This window comes from Bubalus kerabau, chromosome 21 (genome assembly GCF_029407905.1).
Source record: "Bubalus kerabau isolate K-KA32 ecotype Philippines breed swamp buffalo chromosome 21, PCC_UOA_SB_1v2, whole genome shotgun sequence".
Lineage (NCBI taxonomy): Eukaryota > Metazoa > Chordata > Mammalia > Artiodactyla > Bovidae > Bubalus > Bubalus kerabau.
In genome coordinates, this window is record NC_073644.1 from 17,125,001 (window position 1) to 17,147,047 (window position 22,047).

Consider the following 22,047-nt stretch of genomic DNA (forward strand, 5'->3'; position numbering starts at 1 on the left):
TTGTCAGGATACTTTTTTTTAAGGTTTTATTTTTTTTATTTCTATTTTTTTTCATTATCTTAATTTTATTTTATTTTTAAACTTCACAATATTGTATTAGTTTGTTTGTAATGACTGAGTCAAAATAATATGTCCTAAGTTTAAAACTCAGAACAAAAAAATCAAAGAGTATAATTAAAATATGGCACAATGGATGTGTCACATTACTTGCAAAAATCACTTAGCAGATTTTTGTAATTCTTCAAATTACTACAATTAAATTCCACTCAGGAAACTTTACTCAAAGTTATATCCAACTAGAAACTCAGCAGCATTGCTTCTCAGAGGACACTTATTCAACACCATGTAAGCTAGAATAACAAGAATCAATTCTTATGAAATAAAACTGTCTTATTTTGTTGGCATTATCATTTTTGAAGAACTCTGGCTTTTATTTTTACCCAATTCAGGGAAGAAAGGTAATTTGGCCTAATAAATGTCACTGAATACATCCTGGAAAAGGGTAAACTAATTTAAGTTGAAACTCATTTCCTCACAATTGTATACCTAGCATCAAATTTTTCTGTCAACTTTCAAATGCTAGTATATTTTCAATTTTACATATGTGTAACAAAATCAGGGGAGACTGAAAGAGGGGAAGTATTGTGACTTTACTTTAAGTTCAGTAATTGAGTCTTAGAGAAAACCACAAATTCCCACAGCTATTGTTTAACAGGCTGGTTCTCAGTCACAACACCAAAAAACACATTTATCAACCCAACTGTGACAAGTAATCTTCACTAAGGCTATCTGTCACAGAAGACAGGTGACAAGAAAGTCTATTTCCATTAGATTCAATGCACTGGCCCAGCAATCTTTACACTAAGTGGAAATATGACAGGAAAAGTAGACAGGCATTAATTTATGGGCAATTTTCAAGAAGCAGTTAGAAAGGGGTCAAGAACCTTTTCAAAAATACTTGAAATTCTTCTAATTTCTATTCTGTTATTATTTCATCTATTATCAAAGCTATCTTTCAAAAGATCCTTCACATCTCCAGTGTTTGAAAATACCATCACCATTAGCATGCTTTTGCAATATAAACTCCATATGGGTGGGAAATATTGCTTTTAATGAAATTACATATAGTAAAAATTAAAAATGTGATTTTATTAAAATGTATTGGTAACAAAACAATTTCACTCACACTTCATTACCCCTTCTTTTTAACAATTTTTCTAATGAATAAACAGAGTGTAAAGTAGTTTACCTTCCTATCTTTTTCCCCCCCCAGAGAATATAATTTATAAAATAAAAAGCAGAAACAAGTTAACTTTTTTTAACCTTTTTTCTAAAGGAAGGGGTAAAAGATAAAGGGAAATATATATATACCTTGCGAAGTACCAGAAAAATGATCACAAATTAACTATGCAAATCCTAAACCTTCATTATGAAAACATCTTTCAAATAGTAATTTAACAGCTATAAAACATGGATTAAAAAAAATCACTTGTGACAACTTTAACAAATAACACTAACATGTAAATGCAATTTCAAAGCACTACTTCTTATGAACAACTTAGCTCTATGCTGGACAAAATATTATTCTTTTATGCCATGTATCAAAAGTCTGTCCTCATTTACACTGATTCTGACTCCATCCTCATAAGCACTTGTCTCAGTACTTTCACAATAACAGAAGGTGCCTAGTTTATGTGCTTTTGAACTCCACATACTATTATTTCTGTAGTATTGAAATGAAGACCCATCAATAAGTATTTAAAGCATAGATATTTTTCAAGTAGCTAGATACCAAACACACAACTACTTTCTTTTGGTAATGAACAAACCTGAGCAAATTCGTAACTGCATTCTTTTACCACTCAGACTACTGATAACATGGTTTTCTTAATTTTGCAAGTACTTTATAAATAAATGAACATTTAAAAGGTCTTTCATAAGCATACTTATGTTTAGGGTCACATATACAGTTTCAACACATTATATACATACTTATATACAAACATACCCTTAACATCCAATAGCCTAACACATAAAAAATATGATATCCTCTTTTTACTTTTCAAGTGGATACTAATTGTTAATGAAGCTATTGCTTTAATGTCCTACTTGCCAATTTAGAGAACAGTTAATCAAAAAGTTTTTAATCTCTTGCATATTTATTGAATTCTGTAACCCAGAAATGTATTATATGATCAGCTTTTGTAATCTTATTCTAGCTAAATGATTTGATTTGTGTGTGTATATATATATATATATATATATATATATATATATATATATATATATATAAACAACTGCTGCTGACAGCTGTCTGCTGCCATCCTGTAGCCAAATAATTCATCCCAGCAGGAACAATAGTAATTTTTTTTTAATGTTTCCCCTCCCCTCTACCTTAGAGACCATAAACAGTTCCAAGGAAAATACCTTTTCATAATAAACAATACCATATTCCTTATCATCACACTTGACACATCGAAACTCAACCATCAAGTACATGAAATTAGAACTTCGTTTTTCACTCTAAAAAAGAAAAAAATTATGAAAAATGATTTTCTTCAACATTAGTTTGTATCTTATTCCCAATTTAGTAGTACATAGAATCCATCAAATACAAGTTAAAATGTAACAAATGTTTATGTCATTATTATAAGTGTACTGTTTTATATACTACTACTATTTCACTACTGCCTTATCCAGAAGTGCCTACTACTCATTTGTAACTCCTTCCTCAAACTTAATGAAATTTTTGGTTTCTTCAGTAGTAGGAATTTTATTACATAACACTGTAACGGTTACATTTAACTAAATACGTGTGTGTGTGTATACACATTTAGTATACATTTGCAGGAAAGTTATTTCATCTCAAAAAAAAATAAGATTTTTGTATTTCTAACAATTTTAAGCAAAGAACAGTTCACTCTTAAACCCTATGGACTAATTCAAATATAAAAGTTAATATAACAAAAACAAAGGTAAAACAAAGTATGTAACTAAGGACAGAGGCAATTTGAGCTTAACAGATACAACATTTACAAGTTTTTGACAATTTATAAATGGTCTTAAAATAACTTGCAATCATTTGTAAATTTTTATCAACACACTTTAAATACAGTGGGGAACAGTTATTCTTCCCCAACATATCAAATGTTGGCTGTGTGTATAATTGTATTCCCTTAAGAAAGCAAATATTATGTTAATAATGAAGTAAAAAAAAAAAAGAAACTTAAAAGGGTGATTAATTCTAACCCAAATCAGTTTGAAAAATGGCTTTAAATCTATAGTTATATAATCACAAGGATCTAAGAAGGTCACTTAAAACTGTTCAGCTTATGAAGCATATTATAAGTCTATTATGATAATGGTAATGGCCTCTTGGCCTCTTATCTTTTAAAGAGTGTGGATAGAGTGAGAAAAACGCTGAGCCAAGTATGCGCTAACGTTACATTTTCTAAACCCAGGGGTATTTAAGTTGATGAATAGAAGCATTTCAATTAAACTGTTTTTAGATGTGACAACTATAAAAATTCAAAACAGTAAATTTTTTTTCCAGTTTCAGTATATGAGAATATATTATGAATAAGTTTAGAAAAGATACCCAGTATTCAAACTAAATGTAACTGTTGTTAGACACTACCAATTTGTTTTTTAAAAATGCACAATGCTAAAATTCAACTTTTCTAAGTGTTCACTATAAAATGACCAATTTCTCTCTTCCTCCTACTAAAAACTGTTCAGAGAACAGAAATTAAGTCAGTTGTGCCATGTGCTGATCACTGTAAGCTACATATATCACAAACCTGTTATCCCTCTCTCCTAATGTGATTAATATACAATTGCTATTTCTGCTCTCTAGGCCAAACATATAGTATTTCAGTGCTAATGTACAGAAACTTTTGTTGTTCTAATTTTTTAAAGAGTTTCACTAAAGTCATGTCTTAATTAAACCTATTCTGGACCAATACACAATATCAGGAAGTACACAAATTATCTGAACCATGTAAGTGCGCACAGTCCTACATGTACTACGTAAGAGAAGGAGCATCTTAACTGGGAAGAGGAACTGCTAACGATGACTTAAGGTAACTGAAGTTAAAGACATTGTGTTGATATATTGTTGACAGACATATCCAACTTAGACATAAACTACCATATGGAGAAAGAGAGAATCTACAAGTGAGGTATCAAACTTAACATGGGCTTCACTTATATGATATTTACGATGAAAAGCGGTCAAAGGGAAGTGTTAGTCACTTAGTCGTATCTGACTCTTTGTGACCCCATTGACTGTGGCCCACTAGGCTCTTGTCCATGGAGTTCTCCAGGCAAGAATATTGAAGTAGGTAGCCATTACTCTCTCCAACAGATGTTCCTGACCCAGGCACTGAAGCCGGGTCACCTGCACTGTAGAGGCATTCCTTACCGTCTGAGCCAGAGATATCTACTACTTATTTCAGGGTTCAAAAAACACTAAAATATAAAAAAGGCAGATATCTCAAGTTTTCCTCTTATTAGCATAAAATTCATAACTAGAAGTTATCCTCAATATCTCACATATGAGAGATACATGACAATGAATAATTCTTCTAAATAATTTTTCATTTAAAATTCTGGAGAAAAAATTTTGAAATAAAAGAGGGATACAACCCACCTCATTTATCATTTCTATTTCTCTAAATGTCAATCTGTCCAGCCAATCTACTTTCACCATGTGACCTTGTCGATGAGCTTTGGTGAGCTGCAAAACAAAATGCAGAAAATTCTAAGCAACAGATATCATAGAAAAGAGGATAAAGAATGGTAATGGGCCATTCTCACCTTCTGGGAAAGACTACATTCTACCTACAGGATGTGTATCTCTCTAAATAAACTTGCTTTCCCCTTTAAAAAAAAAAAAAGATAGTAATGATTATCAATATGACACTGAAAGTGCTAGCTTATGCAATAAAACAAGGAAAAGGAAATAAACAATAAACAGATTGGGAAGAAATAATACATTCTTTAGTCAAAGGTGACATAATCATTTATGTAGCAAACATTTTAAAATGGACAAAAAAAAAAGCTCCTGGAATTAATAAGCAATTATAACAAGGAGGATACAAGGTTCATATAAAAAGTCAATCTTTTTTTATATGCCAGCAATTTATAAGTAAAACTTGAAATTAAAAACACAATCATCATTTACATTGGGCTTCCCAGGTAGCGCAGTGGTCAAGAATCCACCGATCAATGTAGGAGACACAGGAGATCCAGGTTTGATCCCTGGTCAGGAAGATCCCCTGGAGAAGGATATGGCAACCCACTCCAGTATTCTTTCCTGGAAAATTCCATGGACTGAGGAGCCGGGTGGGCTACAGTCCATGGGGTCCCAAAGAGTCAGACACTAATCATTTATATTCTGTTCAGTTCAGTCGCTCAGTCGTATCTGACTCTGTGACCTCAAGGACTGCAGCATGCCAGGCTTCCTGTCCATCACCAACTCCCAGAGCTTGTTCAAACTCATCTCATAATATAAGCTAATCATTTATATTAGCACCCCCAAAAAATAAAATTGATATAAATCTAACAAAATATGTATAAGATCTATATGAGGAAAACTACAAAACTCTGATGAACAAGATCAAAGAAGAAATAAATAAACAGATACTCCAATCAGGGTAAGAAGATTCAGTATTGTCAAGATGTCAGTACTTACCAACTTGACCTACAGATGCAAAGCAATCCCAGTAATCAAGATAGTATGGAAAATAACAAATAAATAGATCAATGAAACACAATAGATTCCAGAAACAGATCACATAAATACAGTCAACAGATCTCTGACCGAGAAGAAGAAGCAATAAAACGGAGCAAAGAGTCATTTCAACAAGTATTGCTGGACCAACTGGACATGCAGTGCAAACAAATAAATGTAGACAAAGACCTTACATCCTCTACAAAAAATAAATCACAGAGCTAAATGTAAATCACAAAAAACAAAACTCCTATTAGATAATATAGTAGAAAATCTAAATGACCTTGGGTAGATGACAAGTTTCTAGATATAACACCAAAGGCACAATCCATAAAAGAAAATCATTGATAAACTGGACTTCATTACAATTAAAAATGTCTCTCTGTGAAAGACAGTGTGAAGAGAATGAGAAAGCAAGTAACAGACTGGAAGAAAATATTTGTAAAAGACCCATGATAAAGAACGTTAGCCAAAATACACAAAGAACTCTTAAAACTCCACACACAAAAAAAAACCAAGTGATCGGATTAAAAAAAAGGGCCAAAGATTTTAATAACTTACCAAAAAAGAAATATGGATGGTAAATAGTTGTATGAAAAAATGCTGCACATCACATGACGTCAGGGAAATGCAAATTAAAATGAGAAATCACTAATCGTCTATCAGAATGACCAAGATTTGGAAAACTGACAGCACCAACTGCAGGTGAGTACATAGAGCTACAGGAATTCCTACTAATTGCTCAGGGGAATGCAAAACGTACAGCCGCTTTGGAAGACAGTGTGGCAGCTTCATACAAAACTAAACATACTCTTACCATACATTCCAGGAATTGCCCTCCTTGGTGTTTACCTAGAGTTGAAAACTTACGCCCACACAAAAGAGGGCACATGGATATTTTTATGGCTTTATGGCTTTATTTATAATAGCCAAAACCTGGGCACAACTCAGATGGGCTTCAGTAAGTAAATGGATAAATTGATACATTCAGACAATGTTACTTAGTATTAAAAAGAAAGGAGGTATCATACGTAAAATAGATAACCAGTGGAAATTTGCTGTATAATGCAGGGAGCTCAAACCAGTACTCTATGACAACCTAGAGGGTGGCACAGGGTGGAAGGTGGGAGGGAGGTTTCAGAGGGAGGGGATATATGTATACCTACAGTTGATTCATGCTGATGTATGGCAGAAACCAACCCAACATAATAAAGCAATTATCCTCTAATTTAAAAAAAAAAGAGGTATTAATCCATGAAAAGACACCAAGAAACCTTAAGTGCACATTACCTGCATATTGCTAAGTGAAAGAAGCCGGTCTGAAAAGGCTACCTACAGTATGATTCCAACTAAAGAAAAGGTAAAACTATGGAGATAATACAAAGATAAACAGTTGACTTGAAACTAAACATGAAAAAAACTAAGATCTGGTCCCATCACTTCACGGCAAATAGAAGGGGAAAAAGTGGAAGCAATGACAGATTTTATTTTCTTGGACTCCAAAATCACTGTGGACAGTGACTACAGCCATGAAATTAAAAGTCACTTCCCCCTTGGAAGAAAAGCTATGACAAACACAGTGTGTTAAAAAGCAGAGACATTACTTTGCCAACAGAGGTCCATACAGTCAAAGCTGTGGCTTTTCCAGTAGTCACGTGTGGATGTGAGAGTTGGACCATAAAGAATGCTGTAAGCGCCAAAGAATGGACGCTTTCTAATTGCGGTGCTGGAGAAGACTCGAGAGTCCCTTAGGCCACAAGGAGATCAAACTAGTCAATCCTAAAGAAAATCAACCCTGAATATTCATCAGAAGGACTGATGCTGAAGCTCCAATACTTTGGCCACCTGATACCAAGAGCCAATTTGTAAGAAAAGACCCTGATGCTGGGAAAGACTGAAAGCAAAAGACGAGGGCAGCAGATGATGAGATGGTTAGATAGTATCACCAACTCAATGAACATGAATTTGAGCAAACTCCAGGAGACAGTGGAGGGCAGAGGAGCCTGACTTGCCACAGCCCATGTGTTTGTAAACAGCCGGACAGGACTTAGTGACTGAAAGACAACCACAATAAAGTTGCCCAGGGTAGTGGGGAGAAGAGGGAAATAAAAGTGGAACACAGAAGATTTTTAGGGCAGTAAAACTACTCTGTATCACATTATAAAAGAAAGAAAGAAAGTGAAGTCGCTCAGTCGTGTCCGACTCTTTGCGACCCCATGGACTGTAGCCCGCCAGGCTCCTCTGTCCGTGGGATTCTCCAGGCAAGAATACTGGAGTGGGTTGCCATTTCCTTCTCCAGGGGATCTTCCCAACGCAGGGATCGAACCCGGGTCTCCTGCATTGCAGGCAGATGCTTTATCCTCTGAGCTATCACATTATAATGATGAATAAATGACATTAAACATCTGTCAATGCCCATAAAATGTACAATATTCAGAGAACCATGAGGTAAACCATGGATTTGTGGTAATTATGACGTTTCCCTGCAGGTTCATCAATTTTAACAAATTATAACAAATGTATCACTGTGGTAGGAGGTGTTGAAAACAGGGGAGCTATGCAAGAGTTAGGGCACAGTGTATATGAGAAATATTTGTACCTTCCTCTTAGCATTGCTGTGAATGTAAAACTATTCAACAAAAGTAAAATCTTTTTTAAAAAATCTAAAAACTTAAAAAAAATGAAGGGTTATGTCACCTTTACATTTGACACATTTCTATGAACAACAAAAGCCATACACAACTATCAAGATAAGAAATGGACTTGGCTGGCAACTGTTACAACTTTTAAAAAATGTTTTTTAAATGGTCTATAATCTGTCACTAAACATGCTAAAAAATAATGAAGCCTTTACTGAACATATCTGCATCTATATATCTTGCAGTTTGATTATTATAAAGGGAATTATAATAATAGTTCTTCAAATTGAAAATAAACTTTTTTTTCCACATCTCAATATGAAAAATAAGATAGTTACATACAAAAGGCATTTCTCTGGAGCCTATAATACTCTAAGATGTAAGCGCACTGGTGTGCCTGTTGCATTTTAATTTTAAAAGAATTAGCAACTAAATAATAACAACAATAAAAGAATTAACAGTAATAGAAGATCTAGGGCTAGAAAAAGAATTTCTAGAGCTGCAGTTGGTAGAGTGCTCTGAAGGTCTTACATACCAACCTAACCTTGGTTTCACAATTTAAATAATAAATCTACTACTATAGAGAATTCAAGATAATTTCTAAGGTCTTCAAACTGCAACTAGATTTTGTCTAAGATAGTGTAATTTTAAACAACAGCATTATTTATGCATCAAACCTTTCTTTCTAAACAAATTCATAGCATAAAGCAAAACTGGGCATTAAGGACTTCATGGTAGTTGGACTTTATGACTTGTCTTCATTTCTATTATATATGCTATGATGGCATTCCTACAAGGATGGTAAATACTTTCACCAATTATAATTTCTCTCTCTAACAGAACCAAAAATCTTCATCAGTATTCTTTATATTCCTCAAATAAGGTACTCTTATCACAATTACATGGTCATACTATTTCAGAAATAAAAACAGTAACTTCATACAAGTTTTGAGGATCACTGTAATATAAAAATATTATCAGCTTAGCTGTCTTCTGAATAACAAATTCTTTTCCATCTGAGGTAACCTCTAAATGAAAATGGATAAGGCAACAGTAAGTGGTTAGCATTCTTATTCACACAAAGCAGCAGGAACTAAACATTTTGTGGAACATTAGACAAATATACTAACATGGAAACAGACCAAGAATTAATCATAAGGGAACCAAAAGAACATGAGGCTACAAGTTCATGATCTAAAATTCTAATCCTAGCACTCCATTTTTGAATTCTGTCATTTTTGAACCCACAGATCTACAAAAAGGATTAACTTCTAGTCCTGGTACTAAAATTCAAATAGAATAATGGATACACATTATGACAGATAGTATTAACCCATATAGTCTGTAAAGAATTGTATTCTCACTTTGCCATATGTTTCCAACTAGTTTTTTAAATTAATAAAAATATACAGGGTCACAGCACATCAACATAGCACACAGCATATCAACATTGAAGTGTAAGAGCTAGAATTGAAACGCCAGGTCTGTAAAGTTCATACTCTTTCCACCAGTCTTCACTACCTCCTCAATTGATGCATTTGTAGAAAGAGATGAAATTTAAATCCAATTAAATTTTTTAATGTTTTAAACACAACTTTCATACTTATGACGCAGTAGTTGATTCTCCACTAGTTTCCTTTGAAGAAAAAATTGTCAAAAGTATATTAAGTTTAGATATGGGAGAATGTGTTGGGCATTTTTCTTTCCCTTATTAAATCATAAGATAAATTGAAAATTTTCTAAAGTTATTTCACTAACACCAGAATTCATGTTTGCTGCTAATATATTATACATGGGCTTCCCCAGTGGCTCAATGGTAAAGAATCCAACTGTAATTCAGGAGCCACAAGAGATGTGGGTTCAATTCCTGGGTCTGGACGATCCCCTGGAGGAGGGCATGCAACCCACTACTGTATTCTTGCCTAAAAATCCCATATACAGAAGAGCCTTGTGGGCTACAGACCACAGGGTCGCAAAGAGCCAGACATGACTGAAGCAACTTAGCACACACGCAAGCACTTGCATAGTATATTTCTAGCTTTTCTATTTGAATACTAAAAGATGACTATTCTCAACCTTACAAATAGCAACCAAAGAATGCATGGTCAAGGATGGTAGTACCATAAACTAGTATAACCATTTCGGAGTACAAGTTTAAATTACCTGAGATATACTAGTATTTGCATCACTGTTTCCAATATGGAAAACATAGACATAAAAGAATGTAAATGTTTATCAACAACGGGAACTGTTAAAGTAAACTATGGTACACATATTAAGAAATACTTCAAGCAAAAAGAAGGAAAAATCTTTATAACCTGTTAGGAAAGATTACTATGACTGTTCAATACAAAAGCAACTGCAGAGGTCCCCTGGTAGCTCAGTGGTAACGAATCTGCCAGCCAAAGCAGGAGACACGGGTTCGATCCCTGGGCCCACATGCCATGGAGCAACTAAACCTGTGAATCACAACCAATGAACCTAAGCTTCCAGAACCTGAAAGCTGAAACTACTGAAGCCCGTGGGCTTAGAGCCTGTACTCCGCAACCCGAGAAGCCACCACAGTGGGATTTCCCAGGCAAGATGAGTAGGTCGCCATGTCCTTCTCCAGGGGATCTTCCCAAACCAGGGATCAAACCCACATCTCCTGCACTGGCAGGCAGATTCTTTACCACTGAGCCAACAGGAAAGCTTATTTATCTGATACTATGTAAAAAAGCACCCCGAAACTTAAGTGACTTAACATATATCTTAATATGTGTCATAATAAAGAAGGCTGAGTTCCAAGAATTGATGCTTTCTAATTGTGGTGCTGGAGAAGAATCTTAAGAGTCCCTTCGACAGCAAGGAGATCAAACCCAGTTCATCCTAAAGGAAACCAACCCTGAATATTCATTTGAAGGACTGTGAAGATGACGCTCCAATACTTTGAGTGTTACGTGAGGAGCCAATTCATAGGAAAAGATCTTGATACTGAGAATGATTGCAAGCAGGAGAAGGGGGCGACAGGATGACATGGTTGGATGGCATCACCGACTCAATGAACATGAGTTTAAGCAAGCTCAAGGAGATAGTGAAGGACAGGAAAGCCTGGTGTGCTGCAGTCCATGGGGTCACAAAGAGTCAAACACAACTGAGCAACTGAACAACAATATGTGGAGACATCAAGAAGTCATTTTCTTGAGGAATTCTGCATTTTTTTAATTAGTCTAACAGTCTCTCATGTGATGGCTGGAGCTGGACTGTCCAAGACTGCTTCGCTCACAATTCTAACACCTTTGTGGGAAAGGGTGAGCTCAGCTGGGAAACCAGGGTGGTGGGGGCCTCTATCTTTCTGAAGGCATTCTCAGTGCTGCTCCCTCTTCAAGTAGTCTTTCAACACAGAAACTCCAACAAGGCAACCAGACTTCTTACATGGTGGCTCATTACTCCTCAAAGTGCAAAAACAAAAGCCTTCAGATTGTCTTAAAGTTAGTTCAGTTCTGGAACAGGCAAGCATCACTTCAGCTGCATCATGTTAGTTAAAATGAGTCACAGAGTTAAGTGCAGATCCAACGTGAAAGCATGAGCATTGTGAAGCATGTTTCTTTCACTGACGGTCATCTTTGGAAACTAGCTACTACAGCACTTACTAGATAATATAAGCATAAAACAAATTGCTCAATTGCAAATGAGCAAGAGGAGAGAATCTGAAGATGGCAAAGCTAGCTCGTAAATGGACTTTAGGCATCAAGTAAAGTCTAGAATCTATCACAGTTACTAAATGATTAGGCCTTGCCTTCTCCAAAATAAGTTCCTACAACTCTCCAACTGACATGCTAACTCCAGCCACCCATTTCAGTTCTCCAGACCATAAGGCCTGTAAGACACGATGCAGATTAAATAATTTAATATTAGATGAAAAATTTACTAAAACTTTAGAAAACTATAAAGCACTGTGCATATTGTAAGCAGCTGTTATTAGCCCATAATCTATGTCACTTCATCTCTACAGGTGCTGATGACTATGTAGACAGACTTGGGTGGTTTTCACCAGTCCGAAGCAGCTTCCAGTTGTTTCCAGTCTGAGAATATCTAGAAATAATGAAGACCAATAATGAACTTGAACAATTTAGATTTCATTTAGGGTCTGAAATGTCAATGACCTAGATCTCCTAGGTGAGAAAACCTGCATTCTGTTAAACAGCAGGGTGAAACTAGTGCAATCTGTCTCAAATTGCTTGTGAAGATACAATCCTCACCAAGGTGCTCATCCTAAAAAGCGGCCAGGTCAAGGTATCAGTAAGAGTCATTCTTTCTTTTTAAGAAACATAGATTTCTACAGAATTCACAAGAAATCATATAGAGGTTGGAAAAGAAGCCCACTGTCACAGAAATAATAGTATCATTATTGAGCTCTAACTTAACTAGATGGGGAAACAGTGGAAACAGTGTCAGACTTTATTTTGGGGGGCTCCAAAATCACTGCAGATGGTGACTGCAGCCATGAAATTAAAAGACGCTTACTCCTGGAAGGAAAGTTATGTCCAACCTAGATAACATATTCAAAAGCAGAGACATTTCTTTGCCAACAAAGGTCCGTCTAGTCAAGGATATGGTTCTTCCTGTGGTCATGTATGGATGTGAAAGTTGGACTGTGAAGAGGGCTGAGCACAGAAGAATTGATGCTTTTGAACTGTGGTGTTGGAGAAGACTCTTGAGAGTCCCTTGGACTGCAAGGAGATCCAACCAGTCCATTCTGAAGGAGATCAGCCCTGGGATTTCTTTGGAAGGAATGATGCTAAAGCTGAAACTCCAGTACTTTGGCCACCTCATGCGAAGAGTTGACTCACTGGAAAAGACTCTGACTCTGGGAGGGATTGGGGGCAAGGGATTGGGGGCAATTCCTCCCACCAAAGGAGGAGAAGGGGATGACAGAGGATGAGATGGCTGGATGGCATAACTGACTCGATGGACGTTGAGTCTGAGTGAACTCCAGGAGTTGGTGATGGACAGGGAGGCCTGGTGTGCTGCGATTCATGGGGTCGCAAAGAGTCGGACACGACTGAGCAACTGAACTGAACTTAACTAAGAATTAAACATCAAGTGGTTTTAAAAGCTATTTAAATAAAAGACTCTGTAAGAACCAAATAAAAACATTATAGGAAACTGCTTGGAGTACAAATAATGTATATCAGATTTAATGCGAGGACAGATATATGCTTAAGGAAGATGCTTCAGGTGAGTATGTATTCAATACAAGTACCAAGAAGAGAACTTAGAAGTAGGCCAGCTTGCTACACTGTATATAGAGGAAGAACATCAGGGAAAAAGAATGTCAAGCCGGATAGCTATCCCTGGGAACACACACTTCCACGATTACCACAACTCACAAGTCATTGCTCCTTATGCATATCTACCCTACTAGACCATAAGCTTCTTGAGTGCTGGAGCTATGAATGGTTGACAGAACCTAGCATTTATTCATTCAATTATTTACATTTATTGGCAGGAATTCTAAGTGAAAGGGTGACATAACACAAAATAAATGCTTGTATACTCTGCAATTCTGTTCAAGAGCTTTGGGGAGTGAATGAGGGGCAAGGAGGAGGAAGTGACACTCAAAAGGAAGCTGGAGAAAAGAATGTTCATGCTCTTAGTCACTTTTCTCTAGTACTTAAATAATTTCAACATGAATATATGTTAGTTTGTTGTTTTAAGTTACAAACTTCCATCAGGGTCCTCCACTCTGGAGATAACAGAAGCAAATTATCTGCCTTAAAGAACTTAAGATAGGGGTGAGTTATATATATGATAATGCCTGTATGTCCATATGATAAATGCTTATATGTCTGTGTTTTTCAGTTGCTAAGTCATGTCTGACTGACTCTTTGGGAACCCCGTGGACTGCAGCAAGTCAGGTTTCCCTGTCCTGCGTATCTCCGGAGTTTGCTCAGACTCATGTCCATTGAATGTGATGCCATCCAACCATCTCATCCTGCTGCCCCCTTCTCCTCCTGTCCTCACTCTTTCTCAGCATCGGGGTCTTTTCCAGTAAATCAGCTCTTCGCATCAGGTGGTCAAAGCTGGAGCTTCAGCATCAGATACACAAACTTAAACAGTAATATTAAAGTCATGAACAGGGTGACTGACAGAAAATAATGGGGGTTCTTGAGAAGGCCTCTCAGGCACGTAACACTTAAGCAGAGACTTGAAGGATAAGAAATGAGTCAAACAAACAGGATGAAATCTTCCATGAAGAGGAAACAGCTTTACTTGTTAGGACATCAGAGAGCCTGATGTGTCTAGGTACCAAAGAGAGACCAGAATGGTAGCCCTCACTGAATATTTAGGTAAATCAAGTCCTCGTCAAAGTGGAGAATAGTAAGATCAATATATACATAAGATGATTACTGGGAATCAGTTTTCTTGAGGTTCACCATGATCTGGATTTTTCCTTATAGTAAACAATACTCTTATAGCCTCAAGGAAGAAGGGGGCTTCCCAGGTGACTCAGTGGTAAAGAACCCTCCTACCAAGGAGAAACAAGAGACATGGGTTCGATTGCTGGGCCAGGAAGATCCCATGGAGTAGGAAATGGCAACCTATTCCAGTATTCTTGCTTGGGTAATTCCATGGACAGAGGAGACTGGCAAGCTCTCTGATATCCTGACAAATAAAGCTGTTTCCTCTGCAAGGAAGATTCCATCCTGTTTGTTGACTCACTCCTTATCCTTCAAGTCTCTGCTTAAATGAAGGAAGAAAGGGGAGAGTAAAAATAACTGAAAAACTTTTATCCATTTCAAATCTGCCTAGGAATCTGTAGGGAGGTAAACAGGAAGAGAGAGACTCAGCTGGCGAGAAAATGGTTGGCTTTGTTGCTTTACAAGAGAAGATATAATAATTTACAAAGTTTAATATATAGCTGTGATCCTGGTTTTAAGCCCCCACATAACCCTATGACTATGTCTGATAATATGGAAATACAGCATATGAACACATATCAAACAAGCCACATAAAAACAACCTGAAGAATAATTCTCGCTTTCTATGTTCAAGCTAGAGAAAATTTAAAGTGGATAAAGGCTTAACAACCACATAGAATTGCAAATAGTTTGAATAGCCAACCATAGAGGAGTGCTGAAACAAATTATGGCATATCCAAGGCAATGACACCCCACTCCAGTACTCTTGCCTGGAAAATCCCATGGGCGGAGGAGCCTGGTGGGCTGCAGTCCATGGGGTTGCCAAGAATTGGAGACGACTGAGCAACTTCACTTTCACTTTTCACTTTCATGCATTGGAGAAGGAAATGGCAACCCACTCCAGTGTTCTTGCCTGGAGAATCCCAGGGATGGGGGAGCCTGGTGGGCTGCCGTCTATGGGGTCGCACAGAGTCGGACACGACTGAAGCGACTTAGCAGCAGCAGCAGCACATTACACAAAATCCTACAGTCTTTACAAATTATGCCATGAAAGCATCTTAAATGACCTGGAACAATTCTGAAACACCATTCATTTAAACACACATAATATGATTCCAAATTAAAAATAAATATATACATTCATATATTACATAGATATATACATTTATTTACCAAAAGTATATTAACTAAAATATTAATAATGGTGACTATTGTGGGTAAAGAATTGGAGGTGATTTTTACAGTCTTTGTACTTTAACAATCTTTTACTAGTATAGATGTACATTATCTTGTAATGTTACTTAAAAACTAAACTTACTTTTAAAATAATTGTGGAGAAAATTCTGTTGAGAAAACCACAAAAGATGAGCATTTATCAAGATGATGCTAATAAGGTTATTTTGCTTCATAATAAACTCAAAGAATAAGGATCAATCTGATTAATTTACCTCAAACACATGAAATGAAACCCAGGTATTAACGTAATTATTCTCTCTTAAATTACTTCTTCCAAGGGCCTTTCAACTAGATCCAACTAAAAACCCATATAAATAAAATGATGCTGCTGCCTTATGGTTAATAAAACCACCTATACAGCAAAGTGTATAGGTTTAAGGTTTCAAACTTTACTCACATCGAGAAACTTTAAGAGGGGGGTTACAAGATAGGTGGCTTTTCCAAAGTAAGTAACTACACAACAGGTGATGCTTGGGTCAGATACACTGATGCTTTTTCAGGAAACCTAAGGAGAAAAAAAGTGACAAAGCTGTATTTTTTTCCCCCTCTGAAAAAATAAACAACACCCGCCCCACCCCAGTCTACTCTCATCACCAGACAGAAAACTTCCAGATTCAGACAGCCTATGTGAATGTTCAGAAATTGCTCTCTTGACACATTTACAGGAATATTGCCCAATAAAAAAGGCTGGAACTACCAAATCCAAGATGATTTTTTTCCACCATGATGATAAAGGGTTGTGTTTATTCAACTACTTCATATCTGATTGGAAAATCCCATGGGTGGAGGAGCCTGGTAGGCTTCAGTCCATGGGGTCGCGAAGAGTAGGACACGACTGAGTGACTTCACTTTCACTTTTCACTTTCATGCATTCGAGAAGGAAATGACAACCCACTCCAGTGTTCTTGGCTGGAGAATCCCAAGGACAGGGGAGCCTGGTGGGCTGCCGTCTATGGGGTCGCACAGAGTCGGACATGACTGAAGCGACTTAGCAGCAGCAGCAGCAGCATATCTGATTCATCTAAATCCTCTCATTTAAATGTTATAATATAACTCTTTTTAACAGGAAAATTTTACTAAGCCTAGACTAGAACTGAGCAGAAGTACTCACTAAACAGAAAATCATTATTGGTCAGCTAATCTATCAATATTTGTAGGATGCACTATGGCTCACTGATATAGATTTCAATTGTTAAACAGTATGATTCTTTAATAATTTTTTAATGTGTCAAATCTGTTTCAAATAAAACACAAGTTACACAGTAATTTACAATTGAAGAAAAAAATATAGTTGTATATTTGTATATAAGAATTCACTTGAACTGAGATTTAAAAAGGAGGTATGTCTGTATGTTAAGAGTTTGCATACACACCTACGGTACTTAATTCTTACAAGACAAGGAGTTTCTTCTACTTTCCTGATTAATTTCCTTAGCCACAGATTTTCAATTTTACTTTGAAATTTTACATGTGCATCTTATTCAGGACGAGTGGTATTTGTCTCATAAAAGTTGTTTTCAATTTAACTTCTCAGAGATTAGTCTTAAAAGTATATTATTGTGTAGTTTTCTGGCAAAAACTATAGCTGTGAAGACAGACAATAGATTTACAGAACATAAAACGATATTCTTTTAGGGCTTAATCTTTCACTGGCAAAAATGAATTTAGTCTACTTGCTACCATCAATTTCAATACAAATCTAAAAGTTTTGACAATCTTAGACATAAGTAAGCAAATCAAAGTGACTGATAAAAAACATTCTACCATGTATCAGGAATAAATTTGTAAGAGATTCCCACATTCTTTTATGACAGAAAAAAAGCCAACAGAATCAAAACCAATATGCTATTTTTAAAAGTTACACATACTACTTATACAAAAACTTATAGCTGAGGTACTTTTGATGACATCAATGGTGCCACTAAACAAGTTTTACAGTTTTGAATAATTTTACAGAGACTTGACATTTGGAAGGAAAAATCCCTAAGGATAACAGAATATTCATATTTTTCCTCCTTCTCTCCTTCCCCTCCCAACCATTCTTCCTCCCTTCCCACTAAAAGCACACTGAAAAAGTAGTGTGTTAGACAATCTAATTGAGTTAGTTGACTTTGATCTTTTTCATCAAAATGCTTTTCAGTGTGAGGGAATTAACCAAATAATTTCACTAAGTGGTAAATGAATTCCAAGATGTGTGTAAAGAGGTGGTATAAACACACTGGTTGACTTAATATTATTATTTATTGTTTCCCCAGTTCTGCAAAGTTAAATGCCTGAGTTTTAAAATTATGTACGCAGTTAAATTTTTGATTTTTATTATAAAACAAAGTATGAAGAATAATGTAATAAACATCCATGTATTCACTGTCAAAACTGAACATGTATTAAGAGTTTGTCTTCTTTCACTCTTTTCAAAAAAGATTAAAAAAAAAGCAAACCAAAGGTATTTGTAAAGACTTCCCTCATTCTTTGAATTTGCTTTTTTAAACTTAATGCTGTTTTTGAGATGTATCTGTGTTAATCTACACAACTCAAATGCTTTCATTTAAATTGCTGTAGAGTATCCCAATATGAGTAAATGTATCATTTATTCTTCCAACAAGCTCAACATTTTGTGTTATTATCAGGGCTAAAGTGAATAAGTATGTATCTCCTTATGCCCATGGGTTTTTTTAGTGTAGAAATCTAAGCATGTAATTGCTGAATTTCCAAGATGAAAATCAATACCTTTCCTGATGGTTTATTTCTAAATTTCATGTAGTTTTTCTTACTACTGCAAATATTCTTTAAACATTGTATTTTTAGATTGGTGATAGAAACTTTGGAATAGTTAACTGATGTCTGCTTAATTAATCTTGTATTTAACATTTCTTGACTAATTATTTGTAACAGTTTGTCTAACAGTTCTTTTGACTTTTCTATATGATCATCATCTGTAAATAATTCCTATCCCTTACCTCTATATATACAGTTTCCTTATACTGACTAGCACAAGAAACTCTGGTACAGTGTCTAACCCGAGCAGTAGTAGAAGCATCCTTATTTTGTTCCTGACTTTAATGAAAACGTGTCTTACATTTAATCATTTGGTAAGATGTTTGTTATCAGTTTTTGGTCCATTTCTTATATCAGGTTAAGAAAGTCATATTTTAATTTACCAAAACTATGAATGTTTGTTGAAGTTTACCAAAAAATTGGTAAGACTGGGGATCCTTCCGACCGTATGTTATTTTCTCCTTTAATATGCAGGAGATATTTAACACAGTGGGCTTGAAGCTCTAATTTTAGAAGGACCTGCTTGCAAAGACGGCCCTGGTCAATGTGTGAAAATCTGACTTCTGAAACATTCCCTAACTGGTATAGATGTTTCACTGTGGCATGGCTTTTCATACACTGTGATTTATGGTGAGCACCTGCTCTCTTTCTGGAAGGCTAGAATTTTTGCAGTTGAGGGCAAAGAATGTCTGTGTGACCAGACCCCCAGTAAAACCCCCAATTTCTGAGTCTCAAAGGCCTTTTTTCTAAAAGGCTTCATTTTAGTTTCTGGAGAAAGCAGCACTATCAAGTGAGTCTCTTCCTGGGGTGGGAAGGGGAAGAATAGAAAGCCTGTATATGGATTTCTCCAGACCCCACTACACCTTTTTACCTAACTGAACCATCTAGTTGTATATACTTAGTGTGTTGCTTATAATCAATCTTAGCTGTGATTACAACTCCCTCTGAGTCCTGTGATTTCATCATCTCATTTTGGGGGACCCCTGAAACACTCAATGCGAAGAGCTGATTCATTGGAAAAGACCCTGATGCTGGGAAAGATTGAGGGCAGGAGGAGAAGGGGATGACAGAGGATGAGATGGTTGGATGGCATCACCGACTCAATGGACATGGGTCTGGGTGGACTCCAGGAGTTGGTGATGGACAGGGAGGCCTGGAGTGCTGGGGTTCACGGGGTCATAAAGAGTCAGACACAACTGAGCAACTGAACTAAACTGAAACACTCAATAATATAATAATAAGGTACAATAACAGATATCCTGTGTTAAACTGCTTCTGAAAAGTAAAAAGTGTAGTCACTCAGTTGTGTCCAACTCTCTACAACCCCATGGACTGTAACCCACCAGGCTCCTCTGTCCATGGAATTCTCTAGGCTAGAAAACTGAAGGGGATTGCCATTTCCTTCTCCAGGGGATCTTCCCAACCCAGGGATTGAACATGGGTCTCCCGCATTGCAGGCAGATTCTTTATCGTCTAAGCCCCAAGGGAAGCCCCAAACTGCTTTTATGTAAACATTCTTGGAATAAATCACGTTTGGGCATGATGTATTTTTAATTGCTTGATTCAGTTTTCTAATTTTCTGCTGAAATTTACCATCTATAAGTGATAAGTGTCTAATTTTCCTTTCTTTCACTTTCCTTTTCAAGTTCATAGTCATACTGATCTCAGCAGGTTTTATACATCTAGCTTATAAAACCACCTGAGTTTGAAAAAAGGAGAATAAAGGGCTCACTATACAGCTATAGTAGCAAATAGTACCTTGGTTTTTATGTTTTGATCCCTTGATTTATGTTTTTTAGTTTTATATTATTGTTTTATTTTTAAATTATCCTTTCAGTATTTTACTATCTGAATTTTTGGTGGATATATTCCAGTTGTTTGTTATAATTACTGACTTTAGCTTTCATCGGTTTGTAATTTTAGATTGCAAACTGATCTTCTGTAGGGCTTCCCAAATTGTCATACTTATTTTACTGTTACTTCATATTATTAGCAATTTGTTGTGGGAGGATTCTCAGTTTATCTTAGTCTTTCACATGACTGAAACCAGAATCAAACATTATTTGCTTATCTTCTATTGATGTTAGAGGAATCTAGAGCAAGGAGGGAATATATTAGAAAACATGGCAGAAAGCAAAGAAGAATTAAAGAGCCTCTTGATGAAAGTGAAAGAGTGGAGTGAAAAAGTTGGCTTAAAACTCAACATTCAGAAAACTAAGATCATGGAATCTGGTCCCATCACTTCATGGCAAATAGAGGGAGAAATAATGGAAACAGTGACAGACTTTATTGTGGACGGCTCCAAAATCACTGCAGATGATAACTGCAGCCATAAAATTAAAAGACACTTGCTCCATGGAAGAAAAGTTATGACCAACCTAGAGAGCACATTAAAAAGCAGAGATGTTACTTTGCCAACAAAGGTCCATCTAGTCAAAGCTGTGGTTTTTCCAGTAGTCGTGTATGGATGTGAGAGTTGGACTATAAAAAAAAGCTGAGCACCGAAGAATTGTTGCTTTTGAACTGTGGTGTTGGAGAAGACTCTTAAGAGTCCCTTGGACAGCAAGGAGATCCAACCTGTTCATCCTAAAGGAAATCAATTCTGAATATTCATTGGAAGGACTGATGCTGAAGCTGAAACTCCAATACTTTGGCCACTACATGTGAAGAACTAACCCATTGGAAAAGACCCTGATGCTGGGAAAGATTGAAGGCAAGAGGAGAAGGGGACAACAGAGGATGAAATGGTTGGATGGCATCACTGACTCAATGGACATGAGTTTGAGCAGGCTCCGGGATTTGGTGATGGACAGGTAAGCCTGGCATGCTGCAGTCCGTGGGGTCACAAAGACTCAGAAATGACTGAGTGAATAAACTGACTGACTGACTGAAATTTGGCAAATGTTTTGATTTTTGAAATGTGATTTATAAGCTAGGTATCATTTTTGTTTATAAATTGAAGAACAGATTATCAAAGTGATAATTTACATGGGTTTTTAAACCAATATCCACATCATGATATTTGCAGTTAGATTTTAGAGAAATGAGAAACATGGAATTTTCAGAGACATGGTTTGATAATTAAAAGCATTACCTTTAATTTTATGCTTTTAAAATTAATAGAACAAAATTTATGGAAGATTTAAATAGTAATGAGTTTGAGTAAGTTCTGGGAGTTGGTGATGAACAGGCAAGCCTGGTGTGCTGCACTCCATGGGGTCGCAAAGAGCTGAACACAACTGAGCAACTAAACTGACTG

The 22,047-nt window shown here is 36.2% G+C and overlaps 1 protein-coding gene across 1 annotated transcript in view; it reads right to left on the minus strand.

Annotated features, from left to right (window-relative positions):
* Positions 1 to 22,047, minus strand: part of PIK3C3 (phosphatidylinositol 3-kinase catalytic subunit type 3) — a 165,828-nt gene that overhangs the window by 104,526 nt on the left and 39,255 nt on the right. Inside the window, exons 5-6 of the mRNA XM_055559404.1 lie at positions 4,652 to 4,738; positions 2,428 to 2,523 (exon numbers count right to left, since the gene is read on the minus strand). Coding sequence (XP_055415379.1) covers positions 2,428 to 2,523; positions 4,652 to 4,738 — 183 coding nt within the window. The remainder of the gene's footprint in view (positions 1 to 2,427; positions 2,524 to 4,651; positions 4,739 to 22,047) is intronic.